This window comes from Macaca thibetana, chromosome 9 (assembly GCF_024542745.1).
Source record: "Macaca thibetana thibetana isolate TM-01 chromosome 9, ASM2454274v1, whole genome shotgun sequence".
NCBI lineage: Eukaryota > Metazoa > Chordata > Mammalia > Primates > Cercopithecidae > Macaca > Macaca thibetana.
Window position 1 is genome coordinate 95,271,122 of NC_065586.1, and position 21,367 is coordinate 95,292,488.

At 40.9% G+C, this 21,367-nt stretch overlaps 1 protein-coding gene across 1 annotated transcript in view; it reads right to left on the minus strand.

The window, feature by feature from the left end:
* Positions 1 to 17,641, minus strand: part of HPSE2 (heparanase 2 (inactive)) — a 792,879-nt gene extending 775,238 nt beyond the window's left edge. Inside the window, exons 1-2 of the mRNA XM_050805712.1 lie at positions 17,279 to 17,641; positions 14,111 to 14,268 (exon numbers count right to left, since the gene is read on the minus strand). Coding sequence (XP_050661669.1) covers positions 14,111 to 14,268; positions 17,279 to 17,568 — 448 coding nt within the window. The 5' untranslated portion in view covers positions 17,569 to 17,641. The remainder of the gene's footprint in view (positions 1 to 14,110; positions 14,269 to 17,278) is intronic.
* Positions 17,642 to 21,367: the final 3,726 nt, after the last annotated feature.

Genomic DNA, 21,367 nt, shown 5'->3' on the forward strand with positions numbered 1-21,367 from the left:
CACATTCAAAGAATACATTATCTCCAAGGACAAGTTTGCCCCTTACCTGACACTCTGAGTTTCCTTGAAGCTTTCTGAAGGAAACTCAGAGTGTCAGGTAAGGGGCAAACTACCTCTGCAAGGTGTCAGAAAGGCCAGCACCTTCATTTGGAATTTATTGATGGAAGGTGGGGAAGCATGATTTCAGCAAGTCTGTAACACAGGAAATCCCCCTTACCACACCTTCCTGATTTACACTGATTCTTGATACACACCACATGTGTCCTCAACTCTCTTTTCCCTCCCCCTAAGTTTTCAATCATTCTGTTCCACATTTAGGTGATGAAAACTTAAAACCTGTGGTTATAACTTCTATGAGAAATTTCATTTTGAAAGCTTGCTAAATTTCAACTTTATTGCCATGAGAAAAACAAAAGAAACAAAAGACCTCAGTCATTCACTGACACAAAAACCCCAAGTGAAGACATTTCATGAGTGTAAGTTTTCTGCTGCAAGTTGTTGAAAATCCTGACTTTTGGACAGGGGTGCCATTCATTTGCTTCTACAAATGTTCTATGAAACAATAGCACTTATTTTTCTAATAGTTTTAGGTTACATGTTTAGTTTCATGTATGGATTTTAATTTGGCTAAGCCCAGCCTGTAGATCCTTTTGAATCTACATCTCACAGGATTTACCCTAAGTCTACTTTTCCAAGGAGATTCGTAATGGCCAGGCAAATAAGTCCATGATCTGCTTTTCTAACAATTACAAAGAAATAAACACCCAGATGAGAATAACATACTTATCAGGCCACTGAGAGATAACCAAAGATTTACCTCAATGGTGATTATGTTCATTTTTTAAAGTGTGCATGGCTTAGTGACTAAGTCACCAGAAAGCTCAAGTTCTTTATCACTCCTCTGCTTATTCACTATGGGCCTCCTCTGCAGTAAAGGAAACAGACTCTTTCTCCCTCTCACTGGGTGCAGTGTGATAGCTAATGAGTGTCTGCATTTCAAAGGCTTTTAGAATCTTTTTTGAAGTTTCTGAAGTGATTTTGGTATCCCACAGACTGCTCTCAAATAGTGCTCCTATTCTCTGGACTGGTTTCTTGGGTTCGGGACCTGCTGTAAAGGGGGTCTGGGATTCAAGTCCTAAGTCTCCAAGAATGGCATTCTACAGCTTCTTCAGGAGTCTGTCAATGAATGACAGTTCAAAAACATGGAAGTAAACTCACCCCTGCACACATACAAGCACACATGGCCTCTCTCAGAAACTCTAGCCTCCCAGAGAACCTGTTTCAGATTGGCCCAACCACCCCCAAAACACAAGTACCTACCCCAGTTCACTTCAGAGGAGTGGAGGGATTACTTTTAGCTGTTAAACTTCATTTAAGAATGTCATGCTTAAAGGTGTAAGTACTGAGTTCTAATCCCAGCTCTCCTACTTAAAAGCCCTGTTACTTTGAGCAACTTCCTTGAGTCTGTTTTCTCAGTTATAAAATGGAGATGCCAATTTAAAATAAGATTACTGTACTGTGAAAATCAGAGGAGTTTTTACGATCTTTAAATATTACAAATGTAGAGTGTAATTATTTTTCTCCTGAAAACAACTGGCTAGGGAGCTATTAAAAAATGGTGACCTTCTTCTGCCTTCTTTATTCTCTTTCTAACTAAACATTATCCGAGGTATTTAAAAATCTTTCTCTGTGAGCTGACTAGTATTCAAATTCGCAGAGCACCTTTAACGAGATGAGTGATATTCAAAGAGAATCAAAAATTCCTGAGCCAGGATTTCTTACAAATGACATAGTAATATACTATTTCAGCCAAAAATCAAAATAATGTTAGTGTCACTTTCTATCTGCATCCAAAACTTTACAAAGCACTTGTTTTATTAAAGGATATCATATTTTGATGCAAAAGGTTTTGCTATCGCTATTTTTGTGACACTTACCCAAAGAATGTACTATAGTTAAAAGGATTAGGATGGATAATGGTGTTTAAAGAGATGTTACAGGGAAAGAATTAATTGAGATCAGAGAAATATGATACTACAGCACAAATAACAAACAAATAACTTGTTTAAAAAAAAAGTACCAATGAAAGAGAATAAACAACAGTTCCTCTGCATATATTCTTTACCCACTGAAAAGCAGACCATAATTACCAACTATAAGGTTATCTAGACAAGCAAGTTTTATAACAATGTGATTCTATCTATATACTTTAAAATGTATATACTTCTGTGTGCATAGCAAATGATCCGAAAAGATACGTGTCAGACTGTTGAAAGTGGTTATACCTATGGAGTAGAATTGGGGATGGAGGCCAGGTGTGGTGGTTCACGCCTGTAATCCCAGCACTTTGGGAAGCTGAGGCAGGCGGATCACGAGCTAAAGAGATGGAGACCATCCTAGCCAACACAGTGAAACCCTGTCTCTACTAAAAATACAAAAATTAGTTGGGCGTGGTGGCGCGTGCCTGTAGTCCCACCTACTCTGGAGGCTGAGGCAGGAGAATCTCGTGAACCCGGGAGGCGGAGGTTGCAGTGAGCTGAGATTGTGCCACTGCACTCCAGCTCCAACCTGGTGACAGAGTGAGACTCCGTCTCAAAAAAAAAAGTAGGGATGGAATATAAAAGGAGGTTTTCACTTTTTTTTTTTTCCTTGACGGAGTTGCACTCTTGTTGCCCAGGCTGGAGTGCAATAGCTCACTGCAACCTCCACCTCCCAGGTTCAAGCGATTCTCTCGCCTCAGCCTCCCAAATAGCTGGGATTACAGGTGCCTGCCACCACGCCCAGCTAATTTTTGTATTTTTAGTAGAGATGGGGTTTCACCATGTTGGCCTGGCTGGTCTCAAACTCCTGACCTCAGGTGATACACCCGCCTCAGCCTCCCAAAGTGCTGGAATTACAGGCGTGAGCCACCGCACTTGGCCAGCTTTCACTTTTTATTTGATGTACATATTATTTAATGACAGTACTCATGTGCATGCAATACATTGATAATAAAATAAATAAAAAGCATAAATCTGTAAAAGTATAAGAAGTTAAGCAAAAACTACAGTGGAAGAGAGGTTATTAGCATATTAGCTACCAAATCATTGAGAAATAACCAGTCAACAAGTACTTACTGAAGAGCTACTACATAAAAGGCACTTTACTAGATTGTAGAAACTACAGAAATGTTACAATCACTACTCTCGCAGTGCCCTATAATCTAGGAGTAGAGCCACGTTTACATGAACATTCACAAAATACCTGAGAACATAAAGCAGAATATGAAAATAGCCACAAGAGTGATTTTCAGACAATAAGTATTTTAGAAACTCAGGCTCAATAAGTGTTTCATAAATGAATTAAACACTTTGAGCTAAGATAGTAAAGAATCATAGAAAAGGAGGACAAACTTGAGCAGGGCTTTGAAAAGTAGGCAGAATTCAGAAATGGGTAGAATGTGGCAGAGAGATGATGGGGTGGAATATCCAGAGGGTTAGAAATGAAAAGAATGTCAGAGAGGGTAGAAGTAGAGTAAAAAGCTATACCATCTGCTTGTGAATAAACAGGTTCCTATAGGGAGGCAGAGAGAAGAAGCTGGCCAAGGAGAGTAGGCTGACTGTAGGGAGCCTTGGAAAGCTCAAAAACTTGAGCTAGCAGACAAGGGATGTCGGTGAAGGTTTCGAGCTAGGGATGACAGGAGGAAAGTGGAGCTTCAGAAAGGTTAATCAGACAACAAGATGGAGAGAGGCTGATAACAGGAAATCCAGCTGAGATGCTACAGAACAGGTGTGAGGTGTCCAAATCAGATGAAAATAGTCACAGGGGAAACAACAATAATTATTATTTAGCCCTATTTTCAAGCAAACTTTCAAACCAGACTCCAGTTAATATAAAGGCCTTTCCTCTTGGGGAAGGGCCTTTGAAGCTGACTTGGTAGAGGAATGAGAAACACTGTGCTGCTATGTTATAATAGGGGTAAATGAAAATCACCAGCTTTGGAGAGAGACTGTCCTGGAGTCAACCACAGCTCAGCCATTTACTAGTACAGTTACTTAACCCCTGAGACATTTTGCAGACTATATAACCTCTTTGTTCCTTGATTTCTTCATTTTAAGTGTCTATGGCTGTGTTCTCCACTTGAATTTAACAAAATCTCAGTTCAAACAGAAAGATAAGGGAAAGAGGTATGAAGAAAAGGCTTTCTTGAAATATCCCCCTTATCAGTTCCCTTTTCTCTTCACAGGACTTCATTAGGCTTAGAACTTGAAGGAAGAATAAGTCAGAGTATGGTTCAGTGTATAAGTAAAAAATAATTATAAAATTGCCCAGTAATTTTTTCAAATATTCTCAAAACTGTCCAATAATTTTTTCAAATATTCTTATTTCTCTTTTTTCCTGAAATTTCCCTTACATCAATAACACCATTGATCCATTTCTATTATTCCCTTCAACGCATCTGCTTCCAAAATATACCTCCTTCCCAGAGAAACTACAAGTCCTTTCCTACATTGGATCAGTTGTTCTATTCCTTCAACATGTCCTAAAATGTGACAATCATTTCTTTCCATTGTTCATGTGTCTTCCTGCAGTTATCATTCTCTGTTTTACCTAACAACTATTTGTGTCATAACCCACAAGATCTTTGAATATGTTCATGGGACTATATTCATGGGAAGGCCTATGGCACACATTTTTTTAATGCTCCACAATGGTCAGTTTAGGGGTTTTGGAGCCAGACAAATGAAAGGACTAATAAATAAGACAATGCATGATTAAAAGATTGTATCCCTCTCTTATCTAAGCACGGTGAAGAGAGTACGGGACTGGGATCTAATCCTGGTTCTACCAACGATGTAATACTTCATAGCAGACGTTCCATTTAACCTTGAAGGTTTAATGACTGATATCACTGAGTCCCTGTAGCACAACTCATTAGCTAGGTAGTCTTGGGCAAATTGCTTAACCTCTCTGTGCCTTGGTTTCCCCATCTGTCAAATGGGGTAAACAGTACTTTCCTCATAGGGTTGATGGAAGGATTAATGTATTATTGCATGTACATTGCTTAAAACAGTACCTGGCATGTAATAAGCATTCAATAACATTAAGTATTATTATTATGGTTTTGTTATTACTATTATTGGGCTGCAGAGAAACATTCATTCTTCCATAGTATTTAAGAGATAATGTCCCAAATCTGGGCAGTTTACCTTTTCCCAGCTTTCTAACTTCACATTCCAAACCAAGTGAAAATAAGGTACTAGTTTAACCCCTAATTCCTTTAACACAAACATATAGATACATACATGCACCCATCTTTTCAAAATATACAGCATATATATTTCATTCTTCATTATTTGCTACACGATAACCAAAACACATATATTTAGCCTTGTAAATAACATAAATACTTTGACTTAATGTGTCTGTTCCATGCAGTATGATGATGGTTATGTCTATATGGGTTTTTGTATGTGTAACAATGGCAGTGTATTTTTATTGTAAATTCCTAAGGACAAAAATGACCTGCTTAAGTCAGTCTGGGTACTTGGACTAAACTGGAGTACACTTTCAGAAAAGAATTTTAGAAAAAATTCAGAGAAAGATAGAAAGATTAATGGGTACTGACTTAGCAGAAGGTTTAATGAAAGATGGAATTTGAGCAGAGCTTTCAAGAACAGGTAAAATTTTCAATTTCAGGGGAGAGGGAGATGTGTGTTCAACATGGAAATTATAGTATATGTAAGTGGAGAGGTTAAGAACTAAGCAAAGATTGGTATAACTAACTAAAGAGAGGACACTGGAGAGCACTATGAAATTTATATTTAATATATAAGATCACAGCACTCTTGAAAGTACAGTTTATTCCTCTTGATTGCCCCAATATCTAGCACTAAGTCTGGCTTATATATAACTGATAATCAAAAAACATTTATTGAATTGAGCAAAATTACCCTGTCTTTTATGATATCAGAGTGAAGAAAACTGAATGGAACTGAACTCAACTCAATCAGATCACGAAAGTCAATGGATAAAATAACAAACTTGTACAAGGTATGTAAACCCTGAACAGCACTAACCACTAGTCAAGAAGTATGTATTCACTTTGCCTAAATTACCGTTGATGAACCAGTTCAGGGAATGAAACACCAAATTCTCTCATTCTCATATTCATTCTCACTCTCTTTCTCTCTGACACACACACACACACACACACACACACACACACAGCTCAGAGTTTCAATCTACCGTCTTATAGACTGAGATAGCTGAAAGCATGATTAAGGAACTAAGAAGTACCCATATTAAGATACTTAACATCGAATCCATTTTGATGAAGGATTCTCAGACACGGCTCCTGACCATAGGAGTCCAGATCACGTGACCAGCAGGCTAAGCAAAACCAGAAAACTATTTGAAAGAAACTGTTTTTCTTCCATGAGGTCCCCATCCCATCAGTAGGGACTGGGAGAACAGGAGAGATAATGTAAATGAATTTGGCAGAAGAAATAATAATTTGGTATTGGCAAGAGTAGTACAGTTGCATTGTACAAAAAAAAATTGATGAATTTCCTTTTTCCCCAATACCCAGGTGGTAAATTATACAAATGTGGTCAGCATTAAAAGGTTTATTTACTGGTTTTTCTGATTCACTGAAATTAATTAAGCTACCTCCACAAGTAATGGACCAGTATTTCTTGGTCTGTACCACTTCTAGTAGTATGCACGTGGCCACAATGACTACATTGTGACTAGACATGGTGACTAAATCTTTCTAAGATACAAAATCAAATTTACTGGGATATAGTGAACTGCAGCTCACACCCAGGGCCTGCATACAAAATTTCAAAGGTATTACAGAAATGCATCCATTTTTATTTCAAAAGGCAGAATAAAATAAACATAAATAAAACTTCATAAACATACATAAAAACTTCAGGTGATTACTGATGCCTTTTAATACAATATGAAATTATATCAAATCCTTCTAAAGTTATTGGCAGACAAATTGTGAAATGCCAAGGATGAAGTTAGAATGAAGGCTTTTCTTGGGCCTACAATTCTCTCAAAACTGCTTTTGGCTGCTGCTGCTGAAGTGACAAGAAGTCAGTAGTACGTAATTTGACAATTACACCTAGGCCCCATTAATCTTCCCAGCTTCAGTGTCAAACAGGGGCCTGAAACTGGATGCCTACTCAATGAGTAAATAAATGAATATTATAAAATACTAGCCTGTTTTTACTCTACAAAAGAAGGAAGAATAACATAAAATAACAAGCAAATTTTAAGACCTTTTACTTTATAAAACTTGCAATGTAAGAATCTAATTAATAATTCAATTTTATTAATCTAATTAATAATTGCATTTTAAGCATGCTTTGTAACTCAAACCTTGACAAATGCAGTTATTATAACACAGTTTAGTTAGAGGGAGGGAATGAATGTGTCAAGTGATTTGGAAAGGGAAGATGGGACAGAGCAAGTGTCATGGAAGGCCCCTATTGAAAATGTGTCCTTCCCTTCTCCAGTGCAGTAAAATAAGTTATAATAGCCTCTTTTTTCCTTTAGGGCCAATTCCATTTTACTATGCCTAAATTTCAAGATTCCCATAATCTGATCTGGATTTACCCAACCAACCTTTTCTCTCACACATGTACTTTCTTCTTCTTCTTCGATTATATGTTTTGGAGTTAAGAAAAATAGATTAGAATATATTAAAACCCAATTTAGACATAATTCTAGCAATATGAACTTTGGGATAATTTCTAATGTACTTTATTTTCATATATTTTTCTTTAATTATAAACATTTCTATTTAACAAAAATGTGTAAATAGGCTTCTATAAAAGATATTTTGACATGGTTCTACCACATGAACTAAGATAATTTCTAACATACTTTCAGGGTGGTCTCCTTCCTGCCCAAATATATATGAGGATTTGCCTGATGCTCTTTCCCTTGAGTTGCATATCCTCTCTTCTTGTCTCTGTCTCTCTAAGGTCTACCTACCTATCTAACTCCACCTAAGGCTTACCAGCATCACTAGCATTCAACTCTACTTTTCTTGTTATACCCTGGCAAACTATTATATTCCACTTAGCACTTCATTCTAAATTGTCTTTCTGTTTTTCTTCAGTTTTATCAGTGTTAATGTTGTCTCACCAACTACACTACTGGTTCATTGACAGCAGGACACAGTATCTTTTGAAGAATACAAGTCAGGTATCTTGTAGAGTATCCTCCAGTTTGGGTTTGACTAATGTTTTCTCATGTTTACTGAGAGTCACAGGTTTGGGGAAAGAATATCACATGGTGAAGTGCCCTTCTCATTATATCATATCAGAGAATAATACATGATATCAATATGACTTATCTGCTGATGTTAACCATAGTCACTGATAAAATGATGTCTGTCAGTTTCTCCAGTGAAAAGTTACTATTTTCCCCTTTGGAGACTCTCTTCTTTAAATCCAACTCACACTCAAGGGAAGAAGAATTAAGCTCCACCTCCCAGAGGCGGAGAATTTGTGGACATATATTAAAACCACCACAATAATTAGTTAATAATATTATGAGAGAGATGCTTTAAGGCTATGCAAATATCCTCTTTTAAAGTTCCACCCACTAAGTTCAACACTTGATTAATGTATCTTGCTTAAAGCAATTATTACTGTTGTGTTCTAACGGTGATTTGGGATAGCATCCTTTATTTATTTTATATTCTGCCATTCTTTGGCATGAAACTAAACAGAGAGTAGATAATCAGTACATACTTATTAAATGTAACAGAATTTTAAAACATTATGTGAAAGAAAATGAGATAATAGAAGGTGGATAAGTTCAAGGCAAATATATATTTTGGCAGTTGTGCTATTCTTACACCATAAGTCTTGATTGATAGAAGGGGATTAGAAAGAAAAAGAATTAACTACTTCATCTGTGGAAAAGCTTCCTAGAGAAAAGAGAATAATAATAGTTATACAGTGTCTTAGAGTTTACAAAGTATACACACATTCATCATTTAGAATTTAGAAGCTCTCTGAAGAGAAAAATCTTCAGGAGATAAAGATAAAAGATATTTGAAAGTTGTGAAAAGGCACAGTTACACCAGGAATTGAAAAATCAGGGATAGAAATTACATTAGACTAACAAAGAAAAGCAAAAGTAAAGGCAAGGTAGAAACAGATACAATTTTTTTTAAATGTAGTTCTAGTACAAGGCTTTAAACTGGGTGATAAAGTTAATTTAACACATAGCATAAAATCAAGACAACTTAGACAACCAAAGATAAAGAGCACATGATTAAAATCATGAAGAATGTCATTAAAAAATAAGCATCAAGAATGGACTGCATGGGAATATGTGTTGAAAGTGTAAAATGAATAGAAGCTTCATGTATACCTTCACTCATTTCTCCACTGGTCACCTCCATTTTCCCAGAGCCTTTCACAGTGTTTTTAACCTAGTATACACCCAAGAAAATTTGCTGAAGATCTACCATGTATCATAAAGGCTAGACATTGTGGATATACAATAATTAGATATGGTCTCTTCCTATAAAGAATTTGCATTCTAGATGGAAAGGTAAAATATATATATGTGTATATATATAAAGTTGAATGTATGTATATATAAAATTGAATGTGTATATATAGTGTATATATGTGTGTGTGTGTATATATATGTGTATATATATATGAAGTTAAATGGCAAAACAAGGCAGAAGGAGCCAAAAGAAAAGCATAAAGAGTAAAAGCTACAGCAGTCTAGAGAAAGAAGAGATCACTGTGGAATGACCTGTTCAAGAACATTTTTGTGCAAATAAGGAACATTTGCAATGGGCCTTCAAAAACTAGATGGGATGGAGTAAGCTCTGACTTGAGCCAAGAGAAAGACATTCAAGGCATATTCATATGCTAACTGAACAAAGGCATGGGGTTGAGATAATAAAGGTGCTTTAAGGAGACAGTGAACAATCAAGTTTGGCTGTAATAAAAGGTATATGGAAACACAGGGTAGCAAAAGTAAGCTGAGACTGAAATGTGAAAGGTTGTGAATGTCAAGTTGAGGAGTTTGAACATATTATGTAAGCAATCCAAAAATAACCATAGTTTTTAGCAAAAGAGTAACGTGATGAATATGACATTTTAGAAATATTAAGCTGGCTTCTGAGGTACATTAAAAAATGGTGTACGTCTTCATTAAAGATGCAGCTATGGTCTTAAAAAACATGCATACAAATAAACTACATTGAATATAATACAAAGAGGGGAAGACTGGGAAAAAATAAACTTAAGAACAGAAGAATAACCCAAGATTTCTTTGTTGAGAGCAAGTAAAGCATAAACATAGAACAAAAAGGAAGTTATGCAACGGTAAGATTCCTAGGGTATAAAGAACAACTCTATTTTTACTTCTTCCATCATCACTATGTGTGTATGTAATTCAAGGTGCCTAAGCATAGAGTAGAATAGTTAGCTGCATTAAAGGAGTAACCAGTGAAACTCCCAAAGTGATACATAAACAGTGGTTTTACAAAGTTAGAGAAAATACAGTTGCATTAATGTGCTCAAAAAGTATTTGGAAAACAGAAGACACATGAGTTGTTAATTGCATTGTTAATTCATGGGAAAACAAGGGGAACAACAAAATCACATCAGGGGCTGGGCACAGTGGCTCATGTCTATAATCTCAGCACTTTGGGAGGCTGAGTTGGGCAGATCACTTGAGGTCAGGAGTTCAAGACCAGCCTGGCCAACATGGTGAAACCCCATCTCTACTAAAAATACAAAAATTAGCCGGGCATGGTGGCACACACCTGTAATCCCAGCTACTCAAGAGGCTGAGGCACGAAAATCACTTGAACCCGGGAGGCAGAGATTGCAGTAAACCAAGATCGTGCCACTGCCCTCCAGCCTGGGCGACAGAGGAGACTCCATCTCAAAAAAAAGAAAAAAGAAAAAAGAAAAAAAAGAAATCATATCAGGGTAGCAATATAAACGGATTAACCAGAAGAGTGGAGGCTTTTTGCTCAACACTACAACTATCCATTCATTTTAACATTAGTACATAACAAAAGCCACCTTTGGTTCTCAACTCTGTTCCTTAAAGATAATTCTCCCTACATTCTCTCAATCCTCTCAAGTAATTCCATAAATCTACCTTGTGCCTTCTGCAAAAATTTCAGTCTCATGAAATCTTACTCACTCCTTAATCCCACTTTAAAACATTAAATATATATTATAAATTTGCTGACATTGTCGTTAATGAAAGTAAGAATCCTTACCTTTCTTATAGTGTTGTGCAGTCAAAAAAAGTAACTTACAAACATTACCTCTTAGAACCTTCAGAGAAGCAATGCACAGTAGGTAATTATCATCATCCACATGCTATAAACAGTAAGCCCCGGGCCACACATTCATAAGTGATAGGGCCAGGCCTGCAGTGCAAGCTTCCTAAGTCCAAATTCCATTTTCTCTTCACTGTATCATTCAGTTTCATAATGTGCCAGTAGGTATATCTTATTACTCAAAATGTATGTTGTTATTCTGTACTATGTTTAAGTAAATACATCTTTTAATAAGATGCCTTTATGCCCAAGTGCTTACTACAGGGCCATTTCCTAAGAAGGCTTAATTACTTTAAGATGCTCGTGATGATAACAGTTATCACTAGATGAAAAGGGACAACGGAAGCATAATGTTTTCAAAATTGCTGAGACTATACCAAGAACATTTTGCCTTGAATTCTGCAATGCAACATGCAACAACAAAGACAGTAGGGGTAATTTAAGGATATGTGAGCTTCAAAGGGCAGAAATAGGACATTCTCATTCTCTTTAACTCGGCTAAAGTCTCAAATACTGATATAGTTCAGAGCATCTTATTACTAGGAAAACATAAATCAAAAGGAGTTCAGCTAGGAGCAATAAAACAGATTAGTGTCTGGAAGGACTGACTTTAAAGAAAGTTTTAAAAGAATTAGATCCAGGTAGTCTAGATAAAAAACAGCTATGAGGAAACATTTTTTTTTTTTTGAAGCTAACACCCACACCAAAGGCAGAAATTATTTTGAAGATAGATGTCTAAAAAATGCAAACAGGAATAATTGTAAATACTTATAAAGGGAAAATTCAGGAGAAATTTCCCAGCAAAAGCTTACGGGACAGAAGAATCTCTCCCCTATGAGTGGTGAAAAACTACATTCCTAGAGATATTTAATGCCAGGTTGGACAAAACAAGAAAAGGATTCCATATGGAATGATCCTATACTGGCCCCTGACATGATAGAAGGACTGAAGGTGACCTCTTGGATCTTTTCCATTTATGTTTTTTTTTTTTAATTCTATGAAGTTTTACAGGGCACTGCCTTCTGCCAATTTCTTTTCTCCCCATGATGCTCACTTTCTCCTTTCACAAAGGGAAACAAATTGTAGCCTTCATTTTAAGCAGATCTCATTGTTCTCAATGTAACATAATCCTAGGTACAAGGTTGAGAGAAACAGACCAATTTCTAAACTTATAATCTTTCTCCGCACCCCCGCCCCCACCCCCAGCAATTCCCGGGGCTCTTACAAGTTTTCCCACAAACTAAAGAGGAAATAGTTCAAATGGATTGGAAGAAGAGCTATCTCATTGGGAAAACCATTAATATTCTCCCTTCTTATGTCTGATCACAGAGCTGACAGTGACCCTGGGAGCTATAAGGTTCTGGGTCAAATTACCATCAGAGGTGCTGTTAAAGACTATCTTTTACCTTTCAGCATTTATGCTGAGTGACAGCAAAAAGTCCACTTGCAATCCACACTTTTATAGCAATGACTTTTATCTTTGAAAAGATATAGCCTTAAACACCTACATGCTTTGGCAAATGTTATAAAAGAGTAAGTCCTAGTCATGCTCCAAACTCAAGAAGCCTCAGCCTTGCCCTCTTTCTCTTATTCTGGCACTTTAAAAAAACGTTCCTCAGCCACCTTTGAAATACATTCCAATACCTCTCCAGAAGTTCTTTTCAATGAAGGCCCAAGAAAATACAAGGGCATTTGCTCCTTTAGCTGATTGGTAAGAACAAGATGTAACAAAATTCAGAGGGCTCTGAAAACCTGTCCCTGAGCCCTTTATATATAAAAGTGTAGTTTACTTATGAGAAGGAACAACAGCCGGGAGAAAGCCCTCCAAGAATGGACACTAATGCCTCTCCTATCCCATCTTAACAGTGTCAATAGCTCAAGAAACGCCAATACCCATCGTGCCTCTTTGAAAGCACATCCCTCCACTTAAACAGGAAGTTCATAGATGTTAACACCTAGCCTTCTAAACAAAAATTTTTCAATAGCATTTTCATTTTTTTCCCTAGTAAAAATGAGACTGTTCAAACCAAAAAAGATTGGCCTCTCTGACTGAAATAGGATTTCAAGTTTTCAAAGCCCTTCCAACACTTACCTAATTCGGTCGGGAAAGAAAGCTGGCATTTGTAATCCCATTTTAAAACAGAAAAAAATGCAACTCTGAGATTAGGCAATCTGAAGAAGAACTAACTGTGGAGATTTCCAAACCTTCCTCAACAAGGGACCAATTTAAAAGGGATTATTCCAGAATACTTTAGAGTGCACTTCAAAAACGGCTGAATCCCTTCTGTACCCTCATCACAGGAAGGCAAGAAATAAGAAAAACAGAAAGGCACTTTGCCTAGAATTTTAGCAAAGAAATATGACTCTGACCTTTAATAATCTATGAACCTGGCTGAATTTTCTCAAAAAACCTGCTTTATCTACACCCCGCAGGACCAGCCCGCTAGCAGCCTCCAAGACAGCCGCCCAGCAAAAGGCCAGCAGCTGGGTGAGGACAACCTGGAGAACCCCCTTTGCGCAATGAGGTCAGGAGTTCCACACTGCAGCGTCTCCTCGTCTGAAGCTTCCAACTTTTCATTTTCAGGCGACCTGCAACCAGGTTCTCCAAATCTGCCCCAACGCGCGCGCGCGCGCATACACACACACACACGCACACACGCGCGCGCACACACGCACACACACACGCTCACACACACACACACACACGAACATAGAGACACACAAACCCAGCGGGTGCTCGCTTCCGCTCCCCTGATAAAGAATGGTAATCAAGTTTCTCACCATCCTCATAGTTTTTGAGATAGTAATCCGGGCCCGGGCCCCCGCGGCTTTTCGCCGGGTTCCTCAGGTTCTGGAACTGCAGGAAGTCGGTCCTTTTGCCCCCGAAGCGCAGAAAGGCGGGCGAAAGTCCCCGGGCCAGGGTCACCAAGCGCTTGGAGCTGCAGAGGAAGAGAATAAGAGAAGAAAGTTCCCCGGGACAGGACGAGAGCGCGTGGGGCACGGAAAAGGGCCCTCTTCCTACTCCCTGAGGGTGACCTGGCCAGGGCTAGAGGCTCTGTGCCTGCCCCAGCCGGTAGTCCACGCTGGCCCCTGGCCGTTCCCGCAGCTTCTAGCTAGTGCCCCGCGCCCCAGCCCGCCCTCACCGCCCAACTCCGGGGGCTATGCCTCTCGCTTCCAGGCGCCCGCAGCGGCCCCCTCCCGCAGACACCCAGATCCTGATCTCCTAAAGGCTACAGACTGTATTTGTTCATAGAGTGTTTGTACGGGGTGGGTGTACGTGCTACGAGCACGGCGCTAAAGCGTAGTTGCCCGGCTTCTGCCACTGCCAGGAAAGCGCTCCGGGTGGAGACGCGCTAGGCGCGCCTACCTCTGGCTTCCGACCCTTGCCAAAAACCTGTATGCTGAAAGCCGGCATTGCCTCCTCAGCCCCAGGGGCCCCACAAACCTCCGTGCAGGAGGTGAAACCTGCCTTTTTTCTCTCAGACCAGGCCCGGCGCCTGAGCTTAAGTGGATTCCTACTTTCTTTCTTTTAATGTCCGAGTTGATTTGTCTTTTTCACTATATTGTAAAAACCGCATTGTTTCCCAAATCCCCGGACGGAGAGATCCCCAGGGTAAACCCTTGCCTTTCCAAGAACACTTCTCCACTCTCGCACCACCACCACCAGCACACACACACAGAGTAAAGGCAAAGTCTCCTTGGCCCCTGAAATAATTCGGCCTGATCTCAGGAAAGGTAACATCCTCCTCCCCACCCCACCCCCATCTTTCTTCTTTCCCACTTGGGGCCGTTTGGAACCGCTAGGGAAAATGAAGCTAGCCGAAATGTGGAACCTGCGCGTTAGGGGATACTAAATGAGCATTAAAACAATAGCATTTACATCTATTTAAGGTCAGGATTTCCATCAATAGGTTTTTAAAAGCCAAAGGCTGCTGCTTTGGGAAGGAGTAGGGAGGGAGCAATGCAGATACTGATAATGCTGAGGGGATCGGCTGCTGAGTTCCGGGTCTGTAAATTATTTTTTAACGCTTTACTGTTTCAGATTCTGAAAACCCAAATCCAAATGGTGACGTTAAAGAGCATCATAAAGTAGGTGGATACGAGAAAGAAAAAACAGACTCTGCTTTTGGAGTTTTTTGAGAAGAGACGTGGCTACCCCAGGGTCTTGTAACCATAAGGGTCGTTTGGCTGAAGTCTCCGGGACCGCGCTCCAGGACAGGCACAGTCAGGGCGTCGCGTGGGCCTACTGTGGCAAAGGAGACGTCCGCGCGAATCCGGTCCTGGGGAAAGGGCAGTTCCAACAACCTTTCATCCAGGAGCCTGCACAGCCAAAGCGAATGCGCTCCGCCAGGACTTCTTCCCCGAAAAGCTGCCTTCCAGACTCTTTTCTGAGGCAGGAAAGCATTAGGCGAACAGGCTGATTTTTAAAAAGAAAGCTGGAGGGGAAAGGGGTCTGCGCAGCTGAAGGAGTTCAATGCAAGTGGGACAAGCATTGCGGAAAACTCCGTTGCACCCTACATTCGGACGAGCTCAGAGACGCACTCTGCTGCACCAAGGAGCTTTCGAAGAGGAAGCTGGGCCGCGCAGAGCTGGCTGTTCCGCCCTGGCAGCAACCGCACCAGCAGGAACCGAAACGGCCTCCGCAAGGGAAGCTACAGCCTCTCAGTTCTCCAGCTGCCCTTCCTCCATGTGGAAGGAGCGCTCCACGTGGCGCCTCCCGCTACCTGCGGCATCCGCAGACCTGACCCGGGCCAGGGGGACAACCCCAAGAGCTGAGAGGCGGACGCACCTCAAGAAGCAAAACTCGAATTTCGCAAGGAGTGAAAAATACGAAGGACGCACAACGGACGTGGCCTCGGGGCAGAGTGGGACTGAGAGCGCTGAAGGCTCTTCGAGGGGAACCCACAGCTGAGGCTCCAACTTGAGGGAATTTTTAAAAACTCAACACTTGGATTCGACATTGCAGAGGATGTATTTCTTATTTTACACTGCAACTCTGTCCCTGATGGGAAGGGATCGTAGTTGCCTAACTGCCAAACTGCAACAACCCGGGGAGAGTGTGAGCCCAATTAGATTACAAGCCCTAGAGCAAAGGGAATCACAAACCTCCGGGTTTGCTAATCCGCTGGTGCGGGGTTCAGATCTCCGAAGCCTCCCTGGAGTATTTCTGGGTCTCTTACCGCTTCCCTTATAACGCTGTGACCCCAGCGAGGATTTTTTTTTTTTCTTTTCTTTAAAGAAAAGCTAAACTGTGCAGTTACCGCAGGAGATTTGAGGAGGAGGAACTGAGGGGGAGGGGGGCATTCCGTCTATAAAAAGCGCCTTACAAAGTCCTGAAGTCTGGAGATGACAGCGGAGGATATAAAATAAAAAAATTTAACTCCGATCCAACTTGCCCACCACTCAAGCCTCTGCTTAAATTCGTTTTCTGTCTGAGAGTGGGAGAGAACTGACGAAACGAGCTTTCCGTGGAAAATTCCACTTTTCGTGCAATCCCGCTTGAACATTCACAGACACACACACACACTCCTCTCTGTCGCACATACACACACACCCCCACACACATACTCATTCTTTTCAGCTCTTTGTTGTTTGAGATCTTTTCTTCGCTTTTGTAACTGCTCTGAACCTCTTGTTTCTTTTTCAGAAGGAGACGGGGAGGCTAATTGTGGATATATGTAAGCACAACATTTTTTCAGTCATAACTGATAAGTTTCTGAAATGCCTTCTGCATTGCAAACATGTGCATCTTAATAGAAAACATTGCTTTTCCCAATCACTAGTTACAGCCTCATAGCACACAATCCAGGAGGAGGAAAACCTCCTTTCTTCTCTTTGAGAGATCTGCTTGGCTTACTTTCTTCTTTCCCCTTTGGAATCGGGGATAGGAAGGGGTTGAGGGGATGTTACTAAAAAATTTTAAATGATCCATCGAAGCCCCTGCCTTACCTTAGGAAATCGAGCCAGCCATCATGAATGATGGACGGATCCAGCTGCAGAGAGAGGAAGTTCTCATTGACTGTCCTGACTGGGTTCTTGGTGCTCACATCAAGTAGAATCAGGGTCTTTTCCTTCAAACCTGTAGCTCTGTCTACAGGCAAGGGTCTCCTGTCTCCAGCTTGGGAGGAAAGGGAGAGATGGAGCAACAGAGCCAAGTAGAGAGCCCCCGGGGCTAGGCACGCGGGGGGGCGGGAGTTGCTGGAGGGCATGGCTTCAGGGAAGGCACAGAGCACCCTCATTCAATCCCTCTGATTTAAACCTCTCTTCCTACTTGGTCTCGCTAGTGACTAATTGTCCTTATCTAAAGTGTGTGTCTGTCCGCCTTTTTCCCCTCTTTTTTTCCCTTCCTCCCACCCCCCCCCCACACACACACACACACACACTCTCTCTCTCCCTCTCTTTCTCTCGCTCGCTCGTTTTTTTGAATTTTTTTTTCTTATTTTTTTTTCAGTGTTTTGGTGCTGGTGGAGCGAACTCACGCCCCTAGCCAGCCTTCCCAGTGACTCTTGCCAAGAGAACTCGTACACCGGCACCGCCCCTTTAAGAGATTTCTACTGCAGACATTTTTTAACTTTTTAAAGGTAAGGGGAGGGAGGCAGGCGGGAAGGAGGAGAAAAGGGTGGCGTTGTACCCTCCTAATTTAACCCTCTAGGGTCAGGAAGCAGAGGGAGGAATCCAAACCAAGCCGTTGTACCGTCTCGGGTACAGAGCAAGGCGTCTCGTTTTTTACTTCCCTCCCTGCGAGGCTTTGGAGGGCTGGTCAAGCTCCGACTCCGACCCGAAAGCCCCAGCGCCAACCCCGAGCGCGCTGGAGTAGTGTTCCCACCGACAGCACGTTGTTTGTCCTGATAGCGTCAGGCACTTCATCCGCTCAGGGCCCTTTTCTGGTTGAAGCAGCAATAGCAAGGGCGGTTAAGTTGAGGCGTTGACTCCTGTCAAAGCCTAGAGTCCTGAAGTAGATTCCCTGAACAGGAGCCCTGATCTCTGTGATGCGTTGGGTAGCCACACGGAAGCATCCTCTGACCTCGATTGGGCAAAGAGTGGCAAGAAGGAAAAACACAGTGACCTGGTCAAGCAGCTTCTCCGATCCGAGGGCCAAAAGGGACATGCGCCCTGGCTCTGCTCTGCTCTTGCCTGCAACCGAGGAATAAAGGTCTTGGGAGCGTCAATATATGCTGGCTTTGGCCAAGTCGAAGCTACCTGGACTGTGCTTGGATAGTCAGGGCGGCTCTGCGTCCAACTGTGCCACTGCTTGGCCACTCTATTCTGCTGCACAGGTAGAGCCCCCCTCCAGACCCTCCTGGAGGTCAATCCTATACTTAGCCCTCCTGCGGGGAAGTGCGCCTTTACAGTGTCAGATGGGACCATAGTGACACTTTCGGGTTTCCATCTCGGCCCCCAGTCAAAACGAGAGTCACATAGCCCTGAATGGGGAATAACAGCCGGAAGTCGTGTGATGCACGACCCGCCGCTGCTCATTGAGCTTCCACCCCACAACAGCTTGCAAATTGAATTCTAGGTCCTAACCTGAAGCGCGCGGGAAAGGAATCAGGCACAGTTTGCTGCAGTCACATTGCTGGGCCCCACTTTCGGCTTCTTTCTGGAACAAAATGGGCCTTCTACTTGGCAGAGAAGGGAACTCCTTTATGTAGTGTGGGCAGGCACAAACGCTGAAGCGTCCAGGGCCCTCCTTGGTATCAAACAAGTAAAACCCTAAAATGCAGAGGAAGGGTTTTCCCCAGGGGTGGATGGACAAGGGTTAGTCTTAAAGCCCAGCAAACGCTGTAATAGCAACCTGTATCCTCTTACCTCCACCCAGACCAGGATTAACTATCTGAAAAGAGCTGGAGTAGATGACCTTCAGCTGAAGTTCCCTGAAAAGCCTCTACAAACCTAAGCATCCAGGAAATCGAGATTATGTTGCATTCATCTGTGAAGGGCCATGACGACCTTTTAGAAATAGGACTGCATAAAATGAGGATATGGGAGAAAGCAAATGCAAGTCATATTATTTAAAGATGATTTTCTAAATCAAGCTGTTACATAGTGAAGTACTGGATGTTGGCTCCAGCCCTAAGGCCTATTTCCTTCAGTTCCTGAACATTTCTAACACATCTAGATCCTTTAAACTGTGTGTGTGTGTCTGTGTGTGGGTGTGTGGTGTGATACAAATTTCAGTCGAAATTTTTGTAATTTTTAAGTATGTATTGAGCACCTCTTAGAGATGGCAACAGCCTGGCGAGCAAACACTTTTGTCTTTGTGTTCCCAGACCAGAGCACTTAGTAGGCACTCAATAAATTCTGTGAAATAAATTAATGGTAAATCCAATCATGCTCAACACACTGAAATAATATGCCCCTCTCCAGAAGAATGTGAAAAATAAATACTTTTATTTGTCACAGTAAATTATGTTTTGGGTTTCTGTTCAATAATTTGTTTTCCCAGTTATTAACATTTTCCTGGCCATCTCCTTCAAAAAATACTTACCTTATAAAGTCATTAGTTCATTTGCTATATTAAGAAATTTTTAAATTATATATTTTTGATAATGAGCCAGATTTTCCAAGGGCCTAAAAAACCCTTGGCTTACAAGTGAATGCACCTTTAGAAGCCATGTTAATTAGGACCAATGGAAGACAATTTGAATAAATATGTCCACTAGATGTCTATAATTAATATTCCTTTCAAAAATACCTATTCTTGTGACCAAGAATGAACTTGAGTATAATGAGAATGCGCTTAATTATGAATTTTCACCATTTTTGCTTACTGACCTAACTACTCTGTAATGGTTTCTTGGCCTAATTAAGTAGTATTTAATGTTTTCATCAGAATCTGTATGTGATATTAAAATCAAAATCAACAAAACAAACTGCTTGTTTTCTTAATTCCCGATGAAAGCCATTTCTCTAGTCTAGCCATTGAAATTCTAAGTCATTCTATAGAGGACATCAGGGGAAAGAAATCACTGATATTTAAGGGGTTAGCCCTGGTTGGTCACTAAGATGATTTGATTGTTTGGTCCTTTGGTTTAGTTTGGGTTTAGATCTCCAGAGATACTCTTTGCAAATAGCTGCCACACATACACTATATCATGGTTTTTGTCTTACCTCTCATCTAGACCTAAATAATTTGCTGTAAGTAGTTCATTATTCATCAGTATATTAGATTGATGTTTCTATCCTATCTTCTGTGTGCTAGGTGACAGCAATCTGCATCTGTTTTGTCTTAGATTGTAATTTCCTAAAAGACAAGTATTGGGCCTCTGCATAAAATATAAACTGTCAGGCCAGGCGCAGTGGCTGACATCTGTAATCCCAGCACTTTGGGAGCCAAGGCAGGTGGATCACCTGAGGTAAGGAGTTCAAGACCAGCCTGGCCAACATGGTGAAACCCCATCTCTACTAAAAATACAAAAATTATCTGAGCGTGGTGGTGGGCACCTGTAATCGCAGCTACTCAGGAGGCTGAGACAGAAGAATTGCTTGAACCTGGGAGGAGGAGGTTGCAGTGAACAAGGTGGAGCCATTGCACTCCAGCCTGGGTGACAAGAGCAAGACTCCATCTCAAAAAAATAAAAAGTAAAAATAAAATTAAAAAAATAAAATATGAACTGTCAGGAACTAGATGCATTGATGTCTCCTTGGAAATGCTCTGCTTAGTGTCTACTGAATGGTATTCATAGATAAATTGCTTTGATATCTAAGAGCCCAGGTTCCCAGAACTGTAAGAAAACATGAAGATTAACTGATTCAGTGATTTCTAGACTTTGATATTTCAAAATAAATATTAGTTAGTGGGGAGGAGTGGACATATGTTTGTCAAGATTTTGTTTTGTTTTGTTTTTTGAGACAGTCTTGCTCTATCATCCAGGCTGGAGTGCAGTAGCACAATCTCAGCTGACTGCAACCTCTGCCTCCAGGGTTCAAGCAATTCTCCTGCCTCAGCCTCCCAAGTAGCTGGGACTACAAATATACACCACCACGCCCAGCTAATTTTTTGTAGTTTAGTAGAGACGAGGCTTTACCATGTTGCCT